General features: G+C 43.7%; 1 protein-coding gene across 3 annotated transcripts in view; it reads left to right on the top strand.

Moving 5' to 3' along the window:
- Window positions 1-22,830, top strand: part of LGI1 (leucine rich glioma inactivated 1) — a 52,265-nt gene that overhangs the window by 6,379 nt on the left and 23,056 nt on the right. For 2 of the 3 annotated variants that reach the window (XM_021709607.1, XM_008052174.2), the window contains exons 3-4: window positions 14,664-14,735; window positions 15,659-15,730. The exons of the other annotated variant lie outside the window; for it this stretch is intronic. In XM_021709607.1, the coding sequence (XP_021565282.1) occupies window positions 14,664-14,735; window positions 15,659-15,730 (144 nt within the window). The remainder of the gene's footprint in view (window positions 1-14,663; window positions 14,736-15,658; window positions 15,731-22,830) is intronic. 3 annotated transcript variants of the gene reach the window in all.

Below are 22,830 nucleotides of genomic sequence, written 5' to 3'. Positions count from 1 at the left end.
AGCAGTTGCAAAATGAAAACAAAAGTCTCCCATTTAATTTTAATTTTATTTATTTTTTTGGGCTGGAGTGCGATGGCACACTCATGGCCACCACAGCTGCAACCTGCTGGGCTCAGGCAGTCCTTCCGCCTCAGCCTTCCAAGTAGCTGGAACAACAGGCGTGCGCTATCATGCCTGGCCAATTTTTGATTTATTGTAGAGATGAGGTCTCATCAAGTTGCCCGGGCTGATCTCGAACCCCTGGACTCAGGCAATCCCCTCGCCTCAGCCTCACAAGTTGCCAGGATGACAGGCTTGAGCCATCATGCCTGGCCAAGTCTCCCATTTTAGCAAATACGTTTTGGAGTCCTACTAGATGGCATATATGACATTGGGCTCTGTGAAGGACACCAGATGAGTGGGCCTCACCCTGATATGGTGATTCCTGGAAAGGTAAAATTCTATCTTGCCTCGAGTTGAATGTGTTGTAAGGTAGTCTTGGTAAGCTTTCTCATTTTGTTCAAAACGATATTTAGTTGATTGGGGGTGACGGTGATGCTTGCTGTGACTGACAGAGGCTACAAAATGTTTCCAGGGCTTTCGACATCAGCTGTGATGTCAAAGCAGCTGACCCCAGTGAGCCAGCAGTATGGTATAGAACACAGGCTTTGTGGTCAGATAAACATGGGTTCGGATCTCCACTCTGCTCGTTATGAGCTGTGTGATTTGGGGCAAGCTTAGTCAAGCCTTGATATTTGTATCTCTATACCTACAAAATGTACTAAAACAACCATTTTAGTACAGGATTACAGTAAGGACCAAATAAAACAAGGCATGAAAAGTGCTTAGCACAGTTTCTGTAACGCAATACATATTTGCTTTTATTATTGTATCTGAAAATCACTTTAATTTGAACAACCATAAAACAGATGAGTGTCTGATTGTATAATCTGGGTTTGCCAATAATCCCAACTTTTAAAATGTCATAATTCTACACACAGGTCTCCAGCAGAAGGTGCTGAGAAATCTTTCCTTCAAATATCTCTCACAGGAAAACATGAACTTTTTGCCTTTCAAAAAAATCATAACCTTCTCACTTCTTCCTCATGAATAAAATAATCGGTACCACATTTTGGAAAACATGTCAGATTTTGTTTAAATAATTAACCTTGGCAGCCTTCAGATGAGTGGTTTTGTGGAAGATGGAAAGAAGCCTGAACCAGGAGACTTGGGTTTGAAATTCACTTTGGCCACTGATGGTCTGTGTGACCTTGAATAGATCACAGAATATCACTGGGCCTTAGCTTTTATTGCATAAGATATCAGAGGTAGATTAAATTATCGTTCTCAAACTCAAATGCTGATGGAGGTTGGGGTGGTAAATGAAGAAAGGAGTTTGGTATAAGACAATAGAGAGGGGTGGTGACTGAGGTCAACCAGGTATGTCTTACCTAAAAATGATATCCTCTGTGCCAACCAATTATTGCTTATGGAAATGTAGTACACGGGCATGGGGCCAATTCTTCCTAATTTTCAGAAGAAGATAGAAATCTGAAAGCAGATTTTTTAAACAAGATAAAGACCAAACAAAACAAATGGCATTTTGAGATCATCACATTTAAGTATATCTAAGTTCTCTTTGTATCTTTAAAATTATCATTATATTTAATTTTAAAGATGTGGGGTACACTTCAGGACTTATCTTTAAAATCTGATTGTATTGTATTCTATTTTACAAACAGAGTTACTTTAATATAATATAAAAAATGGTCTTGTTAGAGAAATGGACCTAGATTATGGAATCAATTCTAACAAACCAGTAAATTAGATTGTGAATTAAAAGAAATTCATAATATGACATTGGCTGTTATAAGGTTCTTATTAAAATATTAATGTAGCTTCCGATGTCCTAAACAGGTCCAAAGGGACCCTACCAGGGCCTCCCTACTATGGTGGTTGATATTAAAACAATGTTTTGGGCAAACCCTTCGGGTCCCCTCCCACTGTGGGAGCTTTTCTGTTCTCTCAATAAATCCTGCTTTAAAAAAAAACAAAACAACGTTTTAGTGTCTCTGCCATAAGGCAAGGATTGGAAAGGGGTGTTTGGCCCACTTAAATAGCAAGATGGCAGATGTTTGCCTATGTAAAATGTGATTTAAAAGCAACAAATCTTTAAAAACAGACTAGAATGTACATGTACAAATAACCCTTAAAGAAATTTTTTTATGGAAGGCTATAGATTCTGCCCAACTGTGGATAAAGTTTTCTGGACCCTTCTTTGAGAGTTGTCCTCAACTGCCAGTTAACAAACCATGCAATAAAAGCCAGAAAGTTTTTCTTAGGAACATGGGTCGTTTTTGTACTGCCTGATGCTAGGCACTTTATGTGTCTCATTTTTTAATTTCATCATCATAATTACCTTTGAGGCAAGTATGATTATCTTCATTTTACAGAGGAAGCCCTAAGTCCTAGGATCGCTTCAGTGTCATGTCCTTAATTCGTAGCAGAGCTGGAATTTGAGCTCATGTCCTCACTTCTAACTACTACTGTTTGCTTCCTTCTGAACTTGAATCGTGGGGCTTGACTTTGCATAGTTTTGTTCCCAAAATCAAATCCCCTCTCAAAGGGTCAACCTTTGCCATTACCGAGGGCATTCAGGAGAATGTGCCCTGATTCCTGGAGACAATGACTGAAAGAGTTTCAAAAGCCCTTTGAAAGAGCAGTGAGTTGCTGGCAAGAACATCGAATTTCCCTGGGTTTCAACTCTCATTTGTATGTGTAAGCTCTGGTTTCCTTGCTTCAAAAAGAGAGAGAGAGAGAGAGAGAAAAGAGCAAAATAAAAAGACCTTATTTACTTTAAATTTATACCATCTTTGACTAGTGTTGTCTAAACTTGTGTCCTGTGGAACAGTTGACCGGAAAGAAAAGCTTTCTGTGCCCAACTAAATTTAAGAAAGTGCACGTTCTATCCTTGCTTGGCTATTCACAATGCACCTTGGCATAGAAACATTTCTGGAATTATTTAAAGTTGTTTCACTTTTCTTCACATCCCACTGAGCATTGGTTCTATGGAACATACAGTACTTTGGGAATGTGTGCATGTGTTATGTATTTTACTTATTCGCTTAATTATGTATATACTTCACCTTGCTCGAGAAAGGCTGATGGCAAAGCATAGGCAGGTAGAAAGAATCCCATCCTGGCCAGGCATGGTGGCTCAGCCTGTAATCCCGGTTACTTTGGGTGGCCGAGGCAAGAGGATTGCCTGAGCCCGGGGGTTCGAGACCAGCCTGGGCAACTTGGTGAGACCTCGTCTCTACAATAAATAAACAACAATAACAAAGAAAGTCAGGTGTGGTAGCGCAGGCCTGGGCTTCCAACTACTTGGAAGGATGAGGTGGAAGGATCACCTGAGCCCAGCAGGTTGAGGCTGTGGTGGCCGTGAGTATGCCACTGCACTCCAGCCTGGGCATCAGAGTGAGACTCCAACTCAAAAAAACAAAAACAAAAAGGTTCCCATCCTAATGGACATATTAAACCACCTGTCTCCATATAAGGAGCAACTTGAGACCACTGTGTGACCTTCAATAGATAAGAAAATATCACTGGGCCTTAGTTTTTATTGTATAAAATATCAGAGATAGATTAAATTATGGTTCTCAAACTCAAATGCTAATGGTGATTGGGATGTGTTCATTGATGTGACCTCTGGGAGCCAGGCCTCACCACCAGGCTATCCGTCTGGTCAAGCAGCCTGCTTCACGCCCTTCCTTAGGGACCTTCCAATAGATGCTCCATCTTCTAGAGGAAATAGTTGATCACTTGCAGTTCATTCAATAGGAGAAATGTACACTCTTGCAATTTTTATCGAAAGCAGTTCCCTCACAGCTATTTCTAAGTTGCTAAGCCAGCATTTCCCTGGGTATATTCCATGGAATATTCGTTTTGTGGAAAGCCCAGTGAGAGAAGGGTCCCATTATCGATAAGATTGAGAAATTGAATATTTACTTTCCTTTTGAAGCATCTCAATTAATTTAAATATAAAAGACAGAGTTAAGAACTCTGATTAGCTTTTTCAACCCACTGTTCCTAAACATATCTGCCAGTTTTTCTGCATGTAAGCCTCTCAACCCATTGAAGGTTTGCGTTCCAGGGAATATGCTCTGGGAAACACAGTTGGCCCTTGGACATTGCAGGGATGAAGGGAGCCAACTCCTTGCATGGTCAAAAATCTACATATAATTTTGACTCCCCCCAAACTGAACTAATAGCCTTCTATTGACTGGAAGCCTTTCCCATAACATAAACAGTTGATGAACAGATATTTTGTATGTTATCATGTATTATATACTGTATTCTTACAATAAAGCAAACTAGAGAAGAGAAAATGTTCCCACGGACATAAAAAGAAAAAGAAAATATGTTTACTAGTCATTAAGTGGAAGTGAATCATCTTCACATTGAGTGGATGGAGGAGGGGGAGTGGTCGGTCTTGCTGTCTTGGGATGGCAGAGGTCAAAGAAATTGTGAGTCTAAGTGGACCCACAAAGATTGCACCTGTATTGCTCAAAGGTCAATCGCATTGGTCAAGTTGTTGCAGGTTTGCAGCAGATACTAAGTAGAGCCAAGGGGGCTGGGAAAGACAGCTGGCTTCTGCGTGACCATTGGTCAGTCTGGGATGGGGGCGGGATTGGGGGAAGGATGCCTGAGCCCAGAATCCCAGATCCACCGCTTATGAGCTTCAACTCACTTTACCTCTCTCACTTGGTCTTCTTTATGTAGGGACTATAAGACCTACATTTTAATGTTCCTGGGAGGATTAAAATGATGCCTCAACCAGCTAATGATGAGGCCAGGCACAGAGTTGGTTTAAGAGGAAATGTAAGTCCCTCCTCCTTGGCTTTCCAGGACCAGGAGGGTCGAGGGGGGTTTTATAAAAACACGGAGGAGGTGGGCTGCTGCCTAGTTGCGCCAGCTTCCAGAAAGGAAGAATTTTGACTGTTTTGGGACAAGAGGCAATCCCAGGAGGATTGGGATTAGCAAACGGGAATTCTCACTTTAAAAGGAGTGGGCCTGTGCGCAGATCTTTGCTGGTGTGCATGCCCAGGGCATCCCTGCAAATCTGAAACCCACATCCCAATCCTGGCCCCACCACTGACAGAAGAGGTGACCCTGGTCAAGTTATTTCACATCTGCCAGTCTCAGTTTTCTCACCTGTGAAAAGAGGCGTTGGATTGTATATCTCTCAGGAGTCTCCCAACCCTAACCTTGTGTGGAGCCAAATTAAGGTTCTTCCCAATCAAGTCAGATTGAAGAGGCAGTAGTCTACTCAAGGATCAGTCGAATTCCACTGAAAATGTTTTTCAAGGTTGAGAGTCAAACAGAACTGTCAAATAATGCACTAGTGTGTAAGGCTTCCCGTTTTAATGCTTTTCCTGTCTTAGGAACATATTTTAAAATATTCAGATGAGGCCGGACTCGGTGCCTCAGCCTGTCATTCCAGCACTTTGGGAGGCCGAGGCGAGTGGATTGCTTGAGCCTGTGGGTTTGAGACCAGCCTGGACAACTTGGTGAGACCTTGTCTCTACAATTAAAAAAAAATTAGTGGGGTGTGGTGGTGCACACTTGTAGTTCCAGCTACTTGGAAGGCTGAGGCAGAAGGATCCCCTGAGCCCAGTAGGTTGATGCTGGGGTAGCCATGAGCGTGCCACTGCACTCCAGCCTGGGCAACAGAGTGAGACTCCAACTCTAAATAAATAAATAAAATATTCAGATGTAAATTATTCACGTGGCACACTCACTTAGAATGTACACATTTAACTGCAGTGAGTCATCACCTTATTATTAATTGCCATTCAACCAGCCCTATTTCTTTGGATAAAAGAGAATATTAGTAAGAACCAGAGGGTCTGAATCACTTAAGCAAAGCCAGCTCTAAATAAATTGGCAAGCCCCTGTATCTCCCAATAGCTGTAACCTGAGTATCTTGTTCTCTCTCATTGACATAGACATATGCATGAACACACACACACACACACACACACACACACACACACGCATACATGCACACACACACACACATGCAAACACATAGACCCACAAGTACTTGGGAGTGTGCACACTCATGTTTGTACACACTGCCCATGGCTACCTACTACCCTGGACAATGCCCATCGAAGTCTTCTTGGACAGGTGACAACCTCAGTGGACCCGAGTTTTCTTACCAGTAAAACTTACAACCTTTCCCTAGATCTAAGGGCTCTCCCAGCTCTGACATTTCATGTCTATGCCCTTTGCTTAGATGTTCTTTGGCAGAAGCATTGGAGACATGCTCATACACATGATCTCATGTCACTCTTAAAGTCACCCAGGCAACATAGCGAGACCTCGTCTCTACTTAAATTGAAAAAATTATTTTAGACTGGGCTCGGTGGCTCAGCCTGTCATTCCAGCACTTTGGAAGGCCGAGGCGAGTGGATTGTCTGAGCCCGCGGGTTCGAGACCAGCCTGGGCAACTTGGCGAGACCTCGTCTCTACCATAAATCAAAAATTAACCGGGCATGGTAGCCCATGCCTATAGTTTCGGCTACTTGGAAGGTTAAGGCGGAAAGATCGCCTGAGCCCAGCAGGTCGATGCTGGGGTGGCCAAGAGCGTGACACTGCACTCCAGTCTGGGCGACAGAGTGAGACTCCAACTCAAAAAAGAAATTATTTTAAAAATAAATAAAATTATTTAAAATATAAAATAAAAACATTAAAAAATACCTGGGAAGTCTTTTGGTATTATCAATCCTATTTTAACAGATGAGGAAAGAGATTCACCTCCTTAATGTGTTAACATACAATAGTGAGTAGTAACTCCAAGCTTAGATGTCTGATTCTCTATTCTGTATCCAATCAATGCCATCTCCAAGTGACGAGAGGGGCTGGCTTCTTACTCTTGTCATCTTGGTCCAACGTAGTCTTCAACAGAGGAGGGATTTGTGTGGGACAGCCCCCTGGATCATCTGCCTAGAATCTGTGCTAGGCTGGCAGATGGGTGCAGGCCACTCATGGGCCAATGACAATTCTGATGGCAGTCAAGATGTCGCAAGTAACTGAAGGGAGTCTGAAGAAGTGTTATTAGAACCAGGGTGCCTGGTCTCAGATTCCATGAGCGGTCCGGTTTGAGACAGTGGGTGGTTTTCTCAGCAGTGGTCACTCCCTCCCCCACCGCTCAGCTACCTGCAGACTGGCCTCCCTGCCCCCCGTCACCTCATGGCCTCTCCTCCATACATGGTGCCTGCAGTGCTAACAGCACAGACTGATACATCTTTAGAGCTAAAAGGAACCTCAGAAATGATCTAGTCCGGCCAGGCTCGGTGGCTCAGCCTGTAATCCTAGCATTTTGGGAGGCCGAGGCAAGCGGATCGCCTGAGCTTGTGGGTTTGAGACAGTCCGGGTAGCTTGGTGAGACCTTGTCTCTACAATAAACCCAAAACTAGCCGGGCATGGTAGCGCGTGCCTGTAGTTCCGGCTACTTGGAAGGCTGAGGCAAAAGGATCACTGGAGCCCGGCAGGTCGATGCTTGGGTGGCCGTGAGAGTGCCACCGCACTCCAGCCTGGGCAACAGAGTGAGACTCCAACTCAAAAAAAAAAAAAAAAAAGAAATGATCTAGTCCAGTCCCCTTATTTTACAATATAGAGACATGGGCCCGGCGCAGTAATCCCAGCGCTTTACGGGGCTGAGGCTGGGGATTCGCTTGAGGCCAGGAGTTCAAGACCAGCCTGGGCCACCTAGCAAGACCTCATCTCTACAAAAAATTCCAAAAAAAATTAGTCAGATGTGGTAGTGCATGCCTGTAGTCCCAGTTACTCTGGAGGCTGAGGCAGAAGGATCATCTGAGCTCAGGAGGTTGAGACTGTGGTAAGCCACTTCACTCCAGCCTGCGCGACAGAGTGAGACTCTGACACACAAAGAAAAGAGAGAGAGAGAGAGAAGTGATGTGCTCAGGGTCACACAGAATTTATGGCTAAGTGGCAATTAAGACCCAGGCTGCCTGCTTCCCTCTTCAGCACACTTCTTCCTTGGCCCCTAGAAGAGGTGAAGTGTCTGGAAAGGAAACGCATCCGGGGCGCATCGGACCTGGCACTGACACATGTGCCTGCCCGTCCTTTACTCATAAGGATGCCTGTCTCTGACCTCTCACCTGGACACTGGGCAGCCTTGGCCTTGAGCCTGTAGCTGGATTTTTATTCTTAGATCCTCTGCTCCTTCATTTACCTTTCTGTTTCTGATCCCGGCGCCCTCTGAACTCATGCTAACCCTGTAGCCCACTTTCCTGCTCCTTTTGAAGGAAATTCTGCTGGTCCTAGCTTTCAATCCAGCCAGGAACCCTTCATGACCTTATGGCCTTGTGTCTAAAGTGTTGTTGCTTTGAAAGGTTGTGGCCCACCCTCAGGCAGCTGGATCTGGAGGAATCGGACCTTGGGGTTAGCATTTTACAGATTCTATCTTCTGATCTCAACACAGTATTAATCATGAAATTACGACAGCTTTTTTAAAAGCATCTATCATCAACAGGGAATTTTAAGAATGTTATTCTAAATTTCTGTCAAAACCAAGTATGCATTTTAAAAAGATGAGTACAGATCAAAACTTATTGGATGTGTTACACAAAGTAAAATTATATTTCTAAATACTTTCATTTTGAATCTGAAAGAATCAAAATATATACATGAGTGCTAAACTCAATAAACATCCTAAGGAAATCAGGATGAAATAAACGATAAGGATGGAAAGATAAATAATAAGTTAGGAAGCAGTGAGAATAATAACTAGATCCAAGAGTTAGTCCTTGGAAAAGCCAAATGAAATGGCAGACACTCGAAGGATACAACACTCACAAGTAGGTGAGACATTAGTCAGTCAACAAAAAACTTTGGGTTAATTTGGGCAAATATTTATGAAAGAATCAAGGCAGTGTCACACATAAAATTCCCAAATAGATTAAAGAGTTAAATGTCAAAAAAAATTTTAAGGGGGAATTCAGGTAATATTTCATTGATCTCAAGGTAGGAAAGGACATCTTAAGAATAAAAGCAAAGAATACATAATAAAAGTTGATGTATTTTGTTAAATAAAAATGTAAACATCTACATGCTAAAAATCATGAGTGAAAGGCAACTATAATCAGTAGGAAACAACTTTTAGCATCATATAAAATAGGAAAAGAATAAGTAATATCCTTAATAAATAAAAAATGCTTAGAAAGCAACAAAAATGGTTAAAAGGCACGATTTTATAAGAAACAAAAATGATAGTCCTAAATGTTGGTGAGGGTATGATCAAGATAGGCATTTCCATAATCAGAGTTGGACATGTAATATACTACAAGTTAGCAAGAAAGACCTAGAAATTTAAAAACTACCTATACTCCAAATATGCTTCTTTTAAAAATCTATTTTAAGAAAATAATTAGAGATATAGGAAACATATTTATGTATGAGGATGGTTATAATAATGTTTATAGTAGTAAAACTCTGAATCAACGGTAAAAAGTTAAGTCATGATATATCCATAATACAAAACTTACTCATTTGTTAGGACTATATTTTTGAAAACTCGATTGTCATGAGAAATTGTTCATGAGAAAATCAGCGAATAAAAAGGACACAAAACAACCTAAAAATGATTACATCAATTCTATAAATATATACTTGTATATGCTTGTATCATATATGTATTAAGTATACGCCTATCAGTGTCGTTGGCTAGTATGATTGTGGTGCTGTTTATTTTATTATTTAAGCTTTTTTGTGTTTTCCAGAATTTCTACTATAGGCATAGATTATTCGTAAACAGAATACATTAAAGTGCATTCAAAATTCTAGAACTTTTTACTTGGAGTAGAAATCCAGATTGATATAAACTTGATGTGACTTTGAGTCTACTCACATTTGATTACTTATTTCCTTTAAGAAAGGGGTTATTATTTAATTACATTTCTTAAATGCACATGAAGCTGAGTGGTATTACTATGACTGTTTGCCAGAATGTGGACATTATGTCATTCTATGACTTGGGACCTATGCTGAGAGGCCACCCGATGTGTGATAAGGACCAGGGGTCCTGAGCCTCATGACCTTGTGCAAAGCCTTTAGAAGCCTTCTGGGCCTCAGTATCCCCCTCTGTCAAGTAGATATTAATCCTACTCTCCCATTTTCATAAAGTTGTTCCAAAGATCGAATAAGACAATCCAGGCAGGAGTCTGTGACAGGTAGGGTATTGTGAAGGCAATGATCATCATTTAAAAAATGAGCCAGAGCCCATTTGGAATTGACAGTTGATCTTTCTTTCTTTTTTGAGTTGGAGTCTCACTCTGTTGCCCAGGCTGGAGTGCAGTGGCACGCTCACGGCCACTGCAGCCTCGACCTGCTGGTTCATCGATCCTTCCGTCTCAGCCTTCCAAGTAGATGGAACTACAGACTCACACTACCATGCCCAGCTTTTCTTAAAATTGTAGAGACAAGGTCCCACCAAGTTGCTCAGGCTGGTCTTGAACCCCTGAGCTCAGACAGTCCTCTTGCCTTGGCCTCCCAAAGTGCTGGGAGTACAGGCTTGAGCCACTGCATCTGGCCAACATGTACGATCTTTCTAAATCTCCCTCCTGGTAAGGAAACACACTGCCTGGGTTGCAGAAGAAAAAAATCCCTCTCCACTCCTCCCACACAGCCGCTTTACTTACTGAATTCATGCCTGTGCAGCCCTTCGGGGGAGGGTACAGACAGGCTGGGTACATCCCTGTGTCCACCTCCGTCAAAATTCTAGGAGAAAATGCCTGGCTTTAGGAAAATGCCTCTCTAAGCAAAGAGGACAGACTTCAGATGTTCTCCCGAGACCAGGGCAGAGGGCAAATTCTCTTCCACCTCTGCACAAGCCCACAGATGGCTGCTTGGCGGGCCTGTGGGGTCCAAAACACTGAGGCGTGGCTTGAGGTAACAATGTCATTGAAACGGGGCTTTCGTCCCTACAGCCCCCTCCGTGATGCTGCTGTCATGAGGACAGTTTATCACTTCCAACTCATATTATTGCAGATTCTTGCTATCTGTAGTTATGAGGACAGGGAATTCCACAGCTCTGCCATGTGCTACAGCAATTGCTCTAGTCTGACTCACTGCAAGGACTCCCTCCTCGGTCACCACAGATAAAGAGGGGTAGTGTTTTGACCGTCCTGGAAAAGCCTACCATGTGCAGCCCTGGCTGCTTAGAAGAGTCACCTGGGCGTTTTAAAAGATTCCAGGTGCCAGGCTCAGTAGCTCAAGCCTGTAATCCCAGGACTTTGGGACGCCCAGGTGAGGGGATTGCCTGAGCCCATAGGTTCTAGAACAGCCTGGGCAATTTGGCGAGACCTCATCTCTACAGTAAATCCCAAAATTAGCCGGACATGGTAGCGTGCACCTGTAGTTCTGGCTACTTGGAAAGGCTGAAGCAGAAGGATCACCTGAGCCCACCAGATTGAGGCTGTGGTGGCTGTGAACATGCCACTGCACTCCAGCCTGGGCGATGGAGTGAGACTCCAACTCAAAAAAAAAAAAAAAAAAATTCCAGGTGACACCCTAGTGTTGAATTTAACCAGAATCCCTGAGGGTGGGCACAACCAGATAGCAGTATTGTTCAAATTTCCTAGGGGATTCTAAGCAACCGAGGTTGAAAAACACTGGCTCAGGCTCTAACACAGATCTAGGCATCACCCCACACCAGCCTTCAGACCACTTCCCTTGGGGATTGGGCAGAGCAGATCTCCTCCACATTCTGGACCCTTTGAAGTGTGCATTGCACACACCTCTGTCTGCCATGGATCCAACTCAGCCCTAAGGCATCCTTTTGCCTTCAGCTCCTCTGTGAGCTGACTCTATTTCTTAGTTTGCCAATTCCAAGTCCCCAAGAAGGATCTTCTCTCAGTTCAGTTCACCTTTTGGAAAGGGACAGAGGTCATGCAGTATAAAACACGGCCACCCTGGGCTGCCTGGGTCTGTTGTTTGTTAAGAGGGGATGGTCACAGTTTCCCTGGACAGGGACGGTGAGACACTTTAACATATCTGGTTCAATACCAAATCATAAGCATGAAATCAGACATATTTAAAGGAATCCCTAAAAATGAAGGATCATGGCATGTGTCTAGTTGCAGCGATTTGGAAGGCTGAGGTGGAAGGATCGCCTGAGCCCAACAGGTCAAGGCTGCAGTGACCGTGAGCGTGTCACTGCACTCCAGCCTTGGCAACAGAATGAGACTCCAGCTCAAAAAAAAAAAAAGAAGGGTCAGAGTTTCATCCTCTTTGCAGAATATGAGGTAGGAGTCTTTTGAAGCATGCACAGGATAACAAGACAAATAGCCCACTCAGCCATATTTAGAACGTATGTATAATTTTACACATCGTTTTCCATAGAAACTACAATTGAATTTAGCATTGAGGCATGATGGTATTCATTATTATCTTAGCCAGACGGTTTTCTTTTTTAGCTTTTGTGAGAAACTTTTAAATTGAAGTATAATATCTATAAAGAAAAGTGCACATATTATAAGTGCACATTTCAATGATTTTTTGATGAAATGAACACCCCTGTAACCAGCATCCAGGTCAAGAAGCCAAACATTATCTGGATCCAAGGACAGCTCTTATGCTTCCTTCCATACCTACTTGCCTCCAAGAGTATCCCCTATCTTGACTCCCACCAGTGTGGATTGGTTTTTAATCACATAGAATGTACTGTATAGTATTCTGGCTTCCTTCCCTCGAATAACCATCCACATCTTTACATGTAGTTGTAGCCAGAGGTCTTAGTCCTTGAAATGTAGCTCAACAAACATTATTCAGCTGGAGCCCGGGGCTGGGGACACAAAAATAAATAAGGGTAAGTCCCTGTTGTAAGGAACATTTAATCCAGTAATCTAGCCGTGATTGGAATTTAATGTAAAGGGAATTTGTCTTTATTCAACAAATATTTACTCAGTGTCCACTGTAGGATAGGTACCATCACAGGTGCAAGGGGCAAGCAATGCAGACAAAAGGGAAATCCTCTCTCTTCTTTCCTTGACATGCACAGGCAGGTCCACTAATACCCATCAATACCCATTGCTCACTGTGTCCTGCATAAGGGAGAACTAGCCATGGGCGCTATTTCTTCTAGCAACCTGGAAGATGAGGTTATGAAGTCGCTGGTCCACCCATGGGACAGTTTGCAAACCAGAGAGTGTGGGAGGTATTTGTACCTATTTCTGTCTTATTCCATTCTCTCTACCCCCGATTCTGTCTGTATAGAATGGAACAAAAGTCTGGAGCCTAAGGAAGCCTGGAGAGATTCGCTTAGCTTGGAGTAGAGCTGAGCAGTCCTTTTGTTTTCCAGAACTATGAAGTGAGATGAGACAATTGCCAAAGTTGTGATGGGAACCATACAACTTTGAGTTTGTTTTCATAACGATGGCGCTCGAACATGTATCACTACTCATTAGTTCTGGCTTTTCAGAGCCTAGTGAATGACTTAAATCTAAAGCCCTGGCAGTAGAGGCAGAAAGGGTTAGTGGAGAATCCGATACCACCCCAGGATTGATAGTTTTAGAAGACATGCGCGAGACATCGTCTCATTTTGTTTGGCTGGTTGGTTTCCCCCCTCCCACTCCTTTTGATGAAAAATTTCAAGCAGATATTAAAGTAGAGAAAATAGTAAAATTCACTCCCATATACCCATCTTTCAGCTTCAAAAATTATCAACTCCTGCTAATTCGTCTCTAACCTCCTGTGGTTCCCCACCCCTGATTATTTGAAGCACCCGGAAGGTGAACTCTACTGGCTTCAAACCCTTTAGTTAGCCGACTCAGAGGCGAAGTCGCTAAGCTGGTTAGTGGCAGTTATTTTTAATCCCTAGACTTCAAAAGTAAAAGTCACAAGATTAACTAACAGAATTATTATTATTATATAATATAATATATTATTGTGCTATTTGGCCTAAAAGTGCCTCTTTTAAGTCCCTCATTCAGTTCTCCAAGGAGTTCCACAGGGCGTGGGACAACTGATTGATGTGATTTTTCATCAGTAATTTCGAAACCAAATCCCCGTGGATTTTGAAATTGCAAATACATTTGTCCAAGGAAAAGTGTTTTCTTCAACTACTCACTAATAAAACGGGTCTAAGACTCTGCCCAAGATCCATCATTTCCCATCTTCAGACTGTTTGCAAAGAAGGAAGTTGGCCGATGCTCACTGCGCCAGCATCAATGGCTTATCTGCTATGAGATGTCACAGCACAACCAGGCATGCAGCTAAAGATTTCTAGGTTTCGCCAGAGGTGTCTAGAGCAAGCAGAAAAGATTGTTCGTGTCTTTGTTGAGAAAACGTGCAAAATGTTGATTTGGCTGCTTCAGCTGTCCTACCTACTGTGATTGTATCTCAAAATGTCACCCAGGGCATGTGACGATCATTGGGAAGCGTGGGACCCAAAACACCCCCTTGAAGAGCATTTGATGAGGATTTGATTAGGAGTAAAAAAAAAATCAGCAAAGATTATCTGCATAAATAACACTTCAGAGGTCAGACGCCCAGACATTGCTCTCTATATAACTCCCACTCGTTTCTCTGAAAGATAAAAGCAGCAGATTGACAGCCTGTCAGTGTAACCATTTTCATTGTGTACTTTTTCTGGGCAGGTTATTCACATCGAACTCCTTTGATGTGATCAGTGACGATGCTTTTATTGGTCTTCCACATCTAGAGTATTTGTAAGTAAAAAAAACTTTTTTTCTTTTTTTTAATTAAAAAATTTTATTTTTAATTTTAAAGATGTGGGGCACCATTCAGGGTTAGGTGTACAAATGTTCATTATGCAGGTACCCTTGTTGATGAGGTGTGCCAACCCCTTCCCCTGGCAATTTCCCACTACTGCCAATCCCTTTCTTATAATATTATGGTAAATGTTCAGGGTCTGCTTATGAGTGAGAACATGTGGTACTCTGTTCTTTGTTTCTGTGATAGATCACTCAGTATGATAGACTCTAAACCCATCCAAGTTGCTGCGAAGTCCGTATGTGAGTTCTTCTTTATAGGTGTGTAATATTCCATTGTGTATATGTATGACATTAAAAAAAAATCCAGTCCAGTTTCAATGGCAGCACGGTTGGTTCCATGTTTTTGCTATTGTGAATAGTCCTACAATAAACATGTGTGTGCAGGTATCTTTTTTGTAGAATGGTTTGAGGTCCTCTGGGTATATTCCCTATAGGGGGATTGCTGGGTCATATGGAAGGTCAATTTCTAGTTCTTTCAGAAATCGCCACACTGTTTTCCAAAGAGGTTGTACTAGTTTGCATTCCTACCAACAGTGTAGAAGCGTTCCTTTTTCTCCACATCCTCGCCAGCATCTGTTGTTGTTTGTTTTATTAATGATGGCCATTCTTACTGGGGTTAGGTGGTATCTCACTGTGGTTTTGATTTGCATTTCTCTGTTGCTTAGTGAGGCTGAGCATTTCTTCATGTGTCTGTTGGCTGCCTGTATCTCTTCTTTTGAGAAATGTCTATTCGTGTCTTTTGCCCACTTTTTAATGGGGCTGTTTGAAAAACCTTTTTTTTTTTAACACGATGATTCAGGACAAGTGCTCGCAAGTGCTTGCCACTGTTTGACAAAAAATATTATAACCTGTTGCAGATTCATAGAAAACAACAACATCAAGTCCATTTCAAGACATACTTTCCGGGGACTAAAGTCACTAATTCACCTGTAAGTATGAATGTTGCTGTCACTTTTTAAGCTTGCTAATGGGCAATGCAGCTTGATCACTGGTGGTGGAAGTACCCACTTTATGACTGTCCATGAAAATTTAAGAAACTCAAATGATTTCTCTCCAAGCACCCTTGCCATCTCTCCCTGCCATCTGTCAGCGGGTGTTCAGGAAATTGATTACGATTCATATTTTTAGCCTAAACCAACCATAATTAGAAAAGCAATTTAATGCGGGGAAATCGTGTGACTGAAATAACTTTTTTTTATGATCCACGTCATTTCTCACTTCATGGATAATTGTGGGTTGACTATATGCTTTAATTTGATATTAGCTAGTTTTTCTTTTTCTGTAGAAGTCCTGGCTTTATGTACATTTAAACATAATGGCCACAGGCTGTGTCTACATAGCATATGACAACCTGTTTATAAATGAAATATTTAATTATTCAATGAGTGATCAGAGCTACAACAGTTGTTCTTAACAGGGGGGCAATCTTGTCTCCCAGGGAACCTTCGGCAATATCTGGAGATATGTTTGGTTGCCACAACTGGGGAATGAAACTGGCATCTAGTAGGTAGAGGGCAGAGTGGTCTTAAACACCCTCCAATGTGCAGGCCAGCCCCTCATAGCAAATAATTATCCAGCCTTAAGGGGCTCAGTGAGGAGGCTGAGAAACCCTGAGCAACATGAACAATTTATTTCTTCCAGTCTGCAGACACATCCACACCTACACCCACACCCACTTTTTTTTTTTTTAATCAGAGTCTCACTCTGTCACCGAGGCTGGAGTGCAGTGGCATGTTCACGGTCACTGAAGCCTCTACCTGCTGGGCTCAGATTATCTTCCACCTCAGCCTCCCAAGCAGCTGGAACCACAGATGTGTGCTGCCATGCCCAGCTAATTTTTCTGATTTAGTGTAGAGACGAGGTCTCACCAAGTTACCCAGGCTGGTCTCGAACCTTTGGGCTCTGGTGATCCTCTTCTTTTAGTCTTCTAAAGTGCTGGGATTACAGGTGTGATTCACTGTGCCTGGCCTCAGATGTGTTTTTAAGGAAACTAGAAGAGCTTAGGAAGAAAAGACACTAACATGTTTGAGCACCTACTGTTTTATTGGTCATTAAGCCTTCCATCAGTCCTCTCAACAATCCTGCCCGGAACTACAGGAAATGGTCTTGGAGGGGGCCTATGACTAGTGAACTGATTAGTTATGGAATTTTGAGATCATCAACTCAATAGTTGAATTGCACCAACTATTCATTTATTCAACATCTGTTTCTCAAGTGCCTAATAGGTGTCTCATTAGTGTTTAGATAAAGATGCCCGGATCTACATGTCATGGTCCGTCTGTCACCTCTAATCTGTTCCCTTATAATGCCTCGCTCAGAGCTCTGTTCCAGGCCCTAGGATACCACAGGGAACAAAGCAGACACAAATGTCTACCCTTTGAGCCAACTTTCTAGCGTGTCCACATGACCACCATGCTACCTTGACCGTCACGCTACCCATCCTCTCCTGCTGTTTGGTCTGTAGCAAGGGGAAGCTGATGGCTAGATTTATTTTATAAAATCCTACCGTCCAAGGCGTCTGTGTAGCGTCATTAGAAGAATAACAGTGTTTGTGATGTTGTGCTTCATGTCAATGACATAATCCGATGCAAAACCAATGACGTGCAGAACGAACATTCTGCAGTCTTATCACTGAGCCCAACACCGCAGACTTCATTTCTCAGACAGAAATAAATACAAGCAACAAATATACGGAAGGAGAAATGGAAGTTCACGACCTCAACTCGAGATCCACTAGATTCGCATGCATCTCACTCACTGTGGTCTCTGTGCAATGCTCAGTGTCATGAGGGCTTTAGGAAGGACGCAGGAGCCTGGTGTTCTCTCCAGGAACCTGACGCCATGCCCGATCACTCGGCTGTATTTCCTGCCAGCCTGAAGGCCTAAGGCTTCACTAAGACTTCCTGCACAGAACAGGAGGAAATGTCTTCTTATCTTACCAGGAGAGGGAAGGGAGGAAGAGGGGAAGGAAGGCAGGGAGGAATGATTGGAAGAAAGGAAGGAAGGAAGGGAGGGAGGAAGGATGGAGAGGAAAGGAGAGCGGAAAAAGGGAAAGAAAAAAATTTGTATAACACCCTAATGAAGAAGGCCCATTTTGTTTGACTAGAGTGTATTTTGCCCCTCGAATGAATAGGAATTTAAATTAGGGCCATAATGAGGCCCTTTGGTTAGCAGTATGAAGACTGTAAGAAGGAGAGGCTAGTACGGCGTGTACTTAGTATCTAGAAATTTCCAGGCTTCAGGGAACACCGCGGTCAGTCTTCAAAGAGAGGCGTGACTCTTACAGACGTAAAAGAGAAGCCCCATGTCTCTGCAGGGGGCTGGAGGTGGGGCGGCGTTATGAGGGAACAGGGGTTAAGGCTGACTGAATGAACGTGACCCTCAGGTCTCTTGCACTTTATCTACCTATGACATTGCCAACACAAGACTGTTTTTGGTCCATAAGAATGGTAATAGGATGAGTGTGGTGGCTCACACCTGTAACTCCAGCACTTTGGGAGGCCGAGGCAGGAGGATGGCTTGAGGCCAGGAGATAGACCTATTTGGGCAACATAGTGAGACCCTGTCTCTAGGTAAAAGAAATAATAATAAAAAAGGTAGTGCTATATGGCTTATTCTAAATGGTTTCTAGGATGCGACACATACTTTACAAAGAGTAGCACCCATAAAGATTAATAAGCTCTAGTCCCACCATAAAGGACCTCGGGCTGGCAGGAGAAATTGGACAAACACGTTTTTTCACTGAGTGCCTTTGTCCCCAAGTTATGTTCTCCTTTCTTTTCTTTTCTTTTTTTTTTTGAGTTGGAGTCTCACTCCATCCCCCAGACTGGAGTGCAGTGGCCGCTTCTGGCCACCGCAGCCTCAACCTGCTGTGCTCTGGTGATCCCTCCGCCTCAGCCTTCCAAGTAGCTAGAACTACAGGCGCGCGCTACCATGCCCGGCTAATTTTTGATTTATTGTAGAGATGAGGTCTTACCAAGTTGCCCGGGTGGGTCTCGAACCCGCAGTCTCAGGCAATTCACTCACCTCGGCCTCCCAAAGTGCTGGGATTACAGGCTGAGCTACCGAGCCCGGCCATGACCTTTCTAACTGTGTTGTTCTTCAAGGCATAATTCCTTCCACCTCCGTCATTCCTTCCTTCCGTCTGTCTCTGCCTTCGATTCTTCCTTCCTTCTTTCTTTGTTTTCTTTCTTTCTCTCAAGGAGAGATAGGATAGGAAGGATTTGAAACCCAGATGTCCCTCAGCCAGCTCAGTAGGTCAAGTTCATTTTCTATCATATTCTGCTTATAAAGAAATCTGGCATCGGTTTGAGCCATTTAGTTTCCTTTTTTTAAGATTTGAGGCTTCAGAGTGCACTTTTCTCCACCTCAGAACAATTCCTCTCAACCAAAGCAAATACCCAAGCGGTGAGGAGTGCTCACCTCGCCCTCTAGCCTGCATGCACTGCAGGAAGTGTTTAAGAAGCATTTTCTCATTCCTGGCCTCACTGTAGTCTCCAGATGACTCTATAATCGAGAGAGACCAGGTGCACTGCCTTCATCCATGAATGAGAACGTGGAGGGATGGCCTGAGTCAGAGCTGCTCCCAGGTAGTAAGTGGGAAAGTCCACAGTTTTCCACAGTCTAGTGCTGTCTTTATAGGGTCAGGTAGAGCAGGACCAGATGGCTTTTATTGAGCTGATGGGTCTTTCCATGGACCATGAATTGAGGAGCAAATATGGCTGGATAAGAAAGAGAAATCCTGAAGAGAGGATCCTGACCCTTGTTCTTCATCTCAAAATGCAGATAGATGGTTGAGATTGGACAGTCACATTCAGATCCGCTATTTGCACTCTGGTCTAACATTAAAAGTTGTCCCAAGGGGCCTACCTGGGCATCCATATAAGTTCAGTTCATTCCTAAAGAAACAATGAACTTATTGACCCTTCTTATACATGTAGTTTAGTAGATTTCTCTCTTAGTGAGACATTTATAGATAATTTAAGGGTTACTATATACACCTGGCTATCAGGCAAGATTCCCCTTCTCCTGCAAATTAGCTCTTTGAAAAGGGGAAGCGTTCTTTATGCTTGCAAAGCCTGTCAAATCCCAAGACCCCTACTTTCTTTTGAACCACTGTCCTAATATGGTGAATATTTAACTTTGATGTTTGAATCATTTGTATATTTCAGCAAGGTCTGAATTTTCCAGATGAGCATGTATTTTTTTTTGCAATCAGAAAAAAAAATTAGTTTATGCCCAATGATGACAAAATCTTCAAACATTATGTACTGGCTTCTATTAATATCCATAAGCTTTTTGGTAATGATTGCCTTGTGGGTCACATAAGTGTCAGTGTAGTGAAGGCCCATTGGAGCCAGAAATGTTTGTGTACAGTGTTTGCATAGTTGGATAAAAATATTTGGGGATGCCGGGCTCAGTGGCTCAGCCTATAATCCTGCGCCTTGGGAGGCTGAGGTGAGTGGATTGCCTGAACCCGCGGGCTCGAGACCCGCTCGGGCAACTTGGTGAGATCTCATCTCTACAATAAATCAAAAAATTAGCCGGGTGTGGTAACGCCTGCCTGTAGTTCCAGCTACTTGGAAGACTGAGGCGGAAGGATCGCAGGAGCCCAGCAGGTTGAGGCTGCAGTGGCCAGGAGCGGCCACTGCATTCCAGTCTGGGTGACGAGTGAGACTCCAACTCAAAAAAAAACCCAAAAAACATTTGGGGGCCATTGCCTTGCTAGACTCTGGTGTGACCACGTGCTCTTTGAACTATGATTATCACCATGCTTCCTGGCTTTGGCCCCTTCCCCAACCTTGGGGAGGTGAATCTTCTCTTTTTCTCTCTCTAATTTACTTTTAAATAAACTATATTTTTTGGTCGGGCTTGGTGGCAGTAATCCCAGCACTTTGGGAGGCCGAGGCGAGTGAATTGCCTGAGCCCGCGGGTTGAAGACCAGCCTGGGCAAGTTGGGGAGACCTCGTCTCTACAATAAATAAAAAAAGTAGCTGGGCGGGGTAGACTGTACCTGTAGTTCCGTCTACTTGGAGGGCTGAGGCAGAAGCATCACTGGAGCCTAGCAAGTTGATGCTGGGGCGGCCATGAGTGTGCCACTGCACTCTAGTCTAGGTAATGGAGTGAGAATTCAACTAAACAAACAAACAAGCAAACAAATTATATTTTCTAATGGAAAATATATATCTATTTGGGGAAAATTGTCATCAAGCTATACTTATTGTAGGGTCTCTACTGGTTGCTCAGCACTGTACAGTCCTCAAATTCGGAACACCTGTGTGACCCCCATTAGCCAGGCAGAATGACTTTGTTTTTGCCTTTGCAATGACATGTCTGTACAAAGGTGGTGCAATGTAGTGGCTAAGAGGGTGATCTCTGCCACCAGATTGCCTGGGTTCAAAGCCCGGCTTTGCCCCTTGACACCTGTGGGACTTGGGCGGGTCACTTAGTTTCACCATGCCCCAGATGGCTCATGTATAAAATGGGGGTTTCAGTGATAATCTCTTAAAATGGGGGTGGGGAATACCAAGACATTTGCGAGTATCTAGCACCTAAGGTTGTTTTGAGATTAAATGAGTGAACACATGCCAAGTGTTTAGAACACAGCCTGGTATGTAGTAAGCACCACTGTATAAGAATAAATTCAAACACACTGCCGAATCTCTCTTAGCCCTGGATCAAGATTCTAGAAGCTGCAGTGTCTGTCCCGTTTCAGCATTTCCTATGAAATTAGAATAACTGCCCCTGTAGCGCTGCAGGTTCTGTGAGACACAAACCCAAGCTGAGACACTGCATTGCAGGGGGGTTGCAAGCACCCCAGATGGCTGTGGGCGATGCTTTCTTAGCAGCGAAAGCGTCCCTGTGGCACCGAAACAAACGTGCTGTGGGAGCCAGTCTGGTCTGCCTTAGAGAGAAGACGTTCTAGTGCGTTCCACAGTCATAGTCAGAGGTCTTCTCAGGTAAGCCATCAGAACACCAAAGTGCTGGGAGTCAGCATCATTTCTGCCGAGAAGGAATGGCTGCCTGGCTTTGAGAATGTGTGACCCTACTGGCTAGTGTCCAGGTAACTTGATGTCCAGTTGGGCGATGATATCTTGGGTGTTTTAGGGAATGTTTCTTAGGTAGGCTCTGAACCAGGACCCGGAGAATGGTGCTTAGTTGAAAGCACACTTTAAAGAGTTCCATCTTGCTCTGTCTCAGTGAGGCTGAGAGGAGAGGAGGCACCTCATGGGCTCCACACCACAAGGTGAGGCTGGCCATGACAACTCACAGGACTTTGCACTTTCTCCCTTCCTCAGCATCTTGGCACAGGATTGTCCTCTGCCCTTTTCTTTGTCTAGGTTTGTACCCTCCTCTTATCCACTCCATCCTGTCTTATGCATTTATTTGACTGCATCTATTGGCCAGGCACGGTGGCTCACACCTGTAATCCCAGCAGTTTGGGAGGCAGAGGGGAGAGGAGTGCTTAAGCCCAGGAGTTTGAGACCAGCCTAGGCAACATAGTAAGACCTTGTCTTTACAAAAAAATTTTTAAAAAGTATCCAGGTGTGGTGGTACATGCCTGTATCCTAGCCACTCTGGAGGCTGAGGCAGAAAGACGGCCTGAGCCTAGGCATTGGAGGCTGCCATGAGCGGTGATCATGCCGCTGCATTCCCGTCTGGGCAACAGAATGAGACTCTAACTCAAAAATTTAAAATAAAAAAAAAAGCATCGATTGAGGGTTTACTTTGTGCCAGGCATTATGCTAACACCAGGGATACAGTACAAGGAAAACCGTCTTTCCAGTACTTACTGCAGAATCATCCTAGAAAAAATCAACATGGATGAAACATCTCCAACCTCTCATCGTCCCATCTTCACCCGCCATCAGCTCCACTTCGCCCACCCCACTCAGATATTCCAGCATATCCTCCACCCCCTAAAAAACCTGCTGCCAAGCCAGGCTCGGTGGCTCAGCCTGTAATCCCACACCTTTGGGAGGCTGAGGTGAGTGGATGGCCTGAGCCCGCGGGTTCGAGACCTGCCTGG

This window comes from Carlito syrichta, unplaced genomic scaffold (genome assembly GCF_000164805.1).
Source record: "Carlito syrichta isolate Samal-C Ts95f unplaced genomic scaffold, Tarsius_syrichta-2.0.1 Scaffold260196, whole genome shotgun sequence".
Lineage (NCBI taxonomy): Eukaryota > Metazoa > Chordata > Mammalia > Primates > Tarsiidae > Carlito > Carlito syrichta.
The sequence above is the reverse complement of the archived record's forward strand: the minus strand, read 5'-3'. Positions and strand labels throughout refer to the sequence as shown.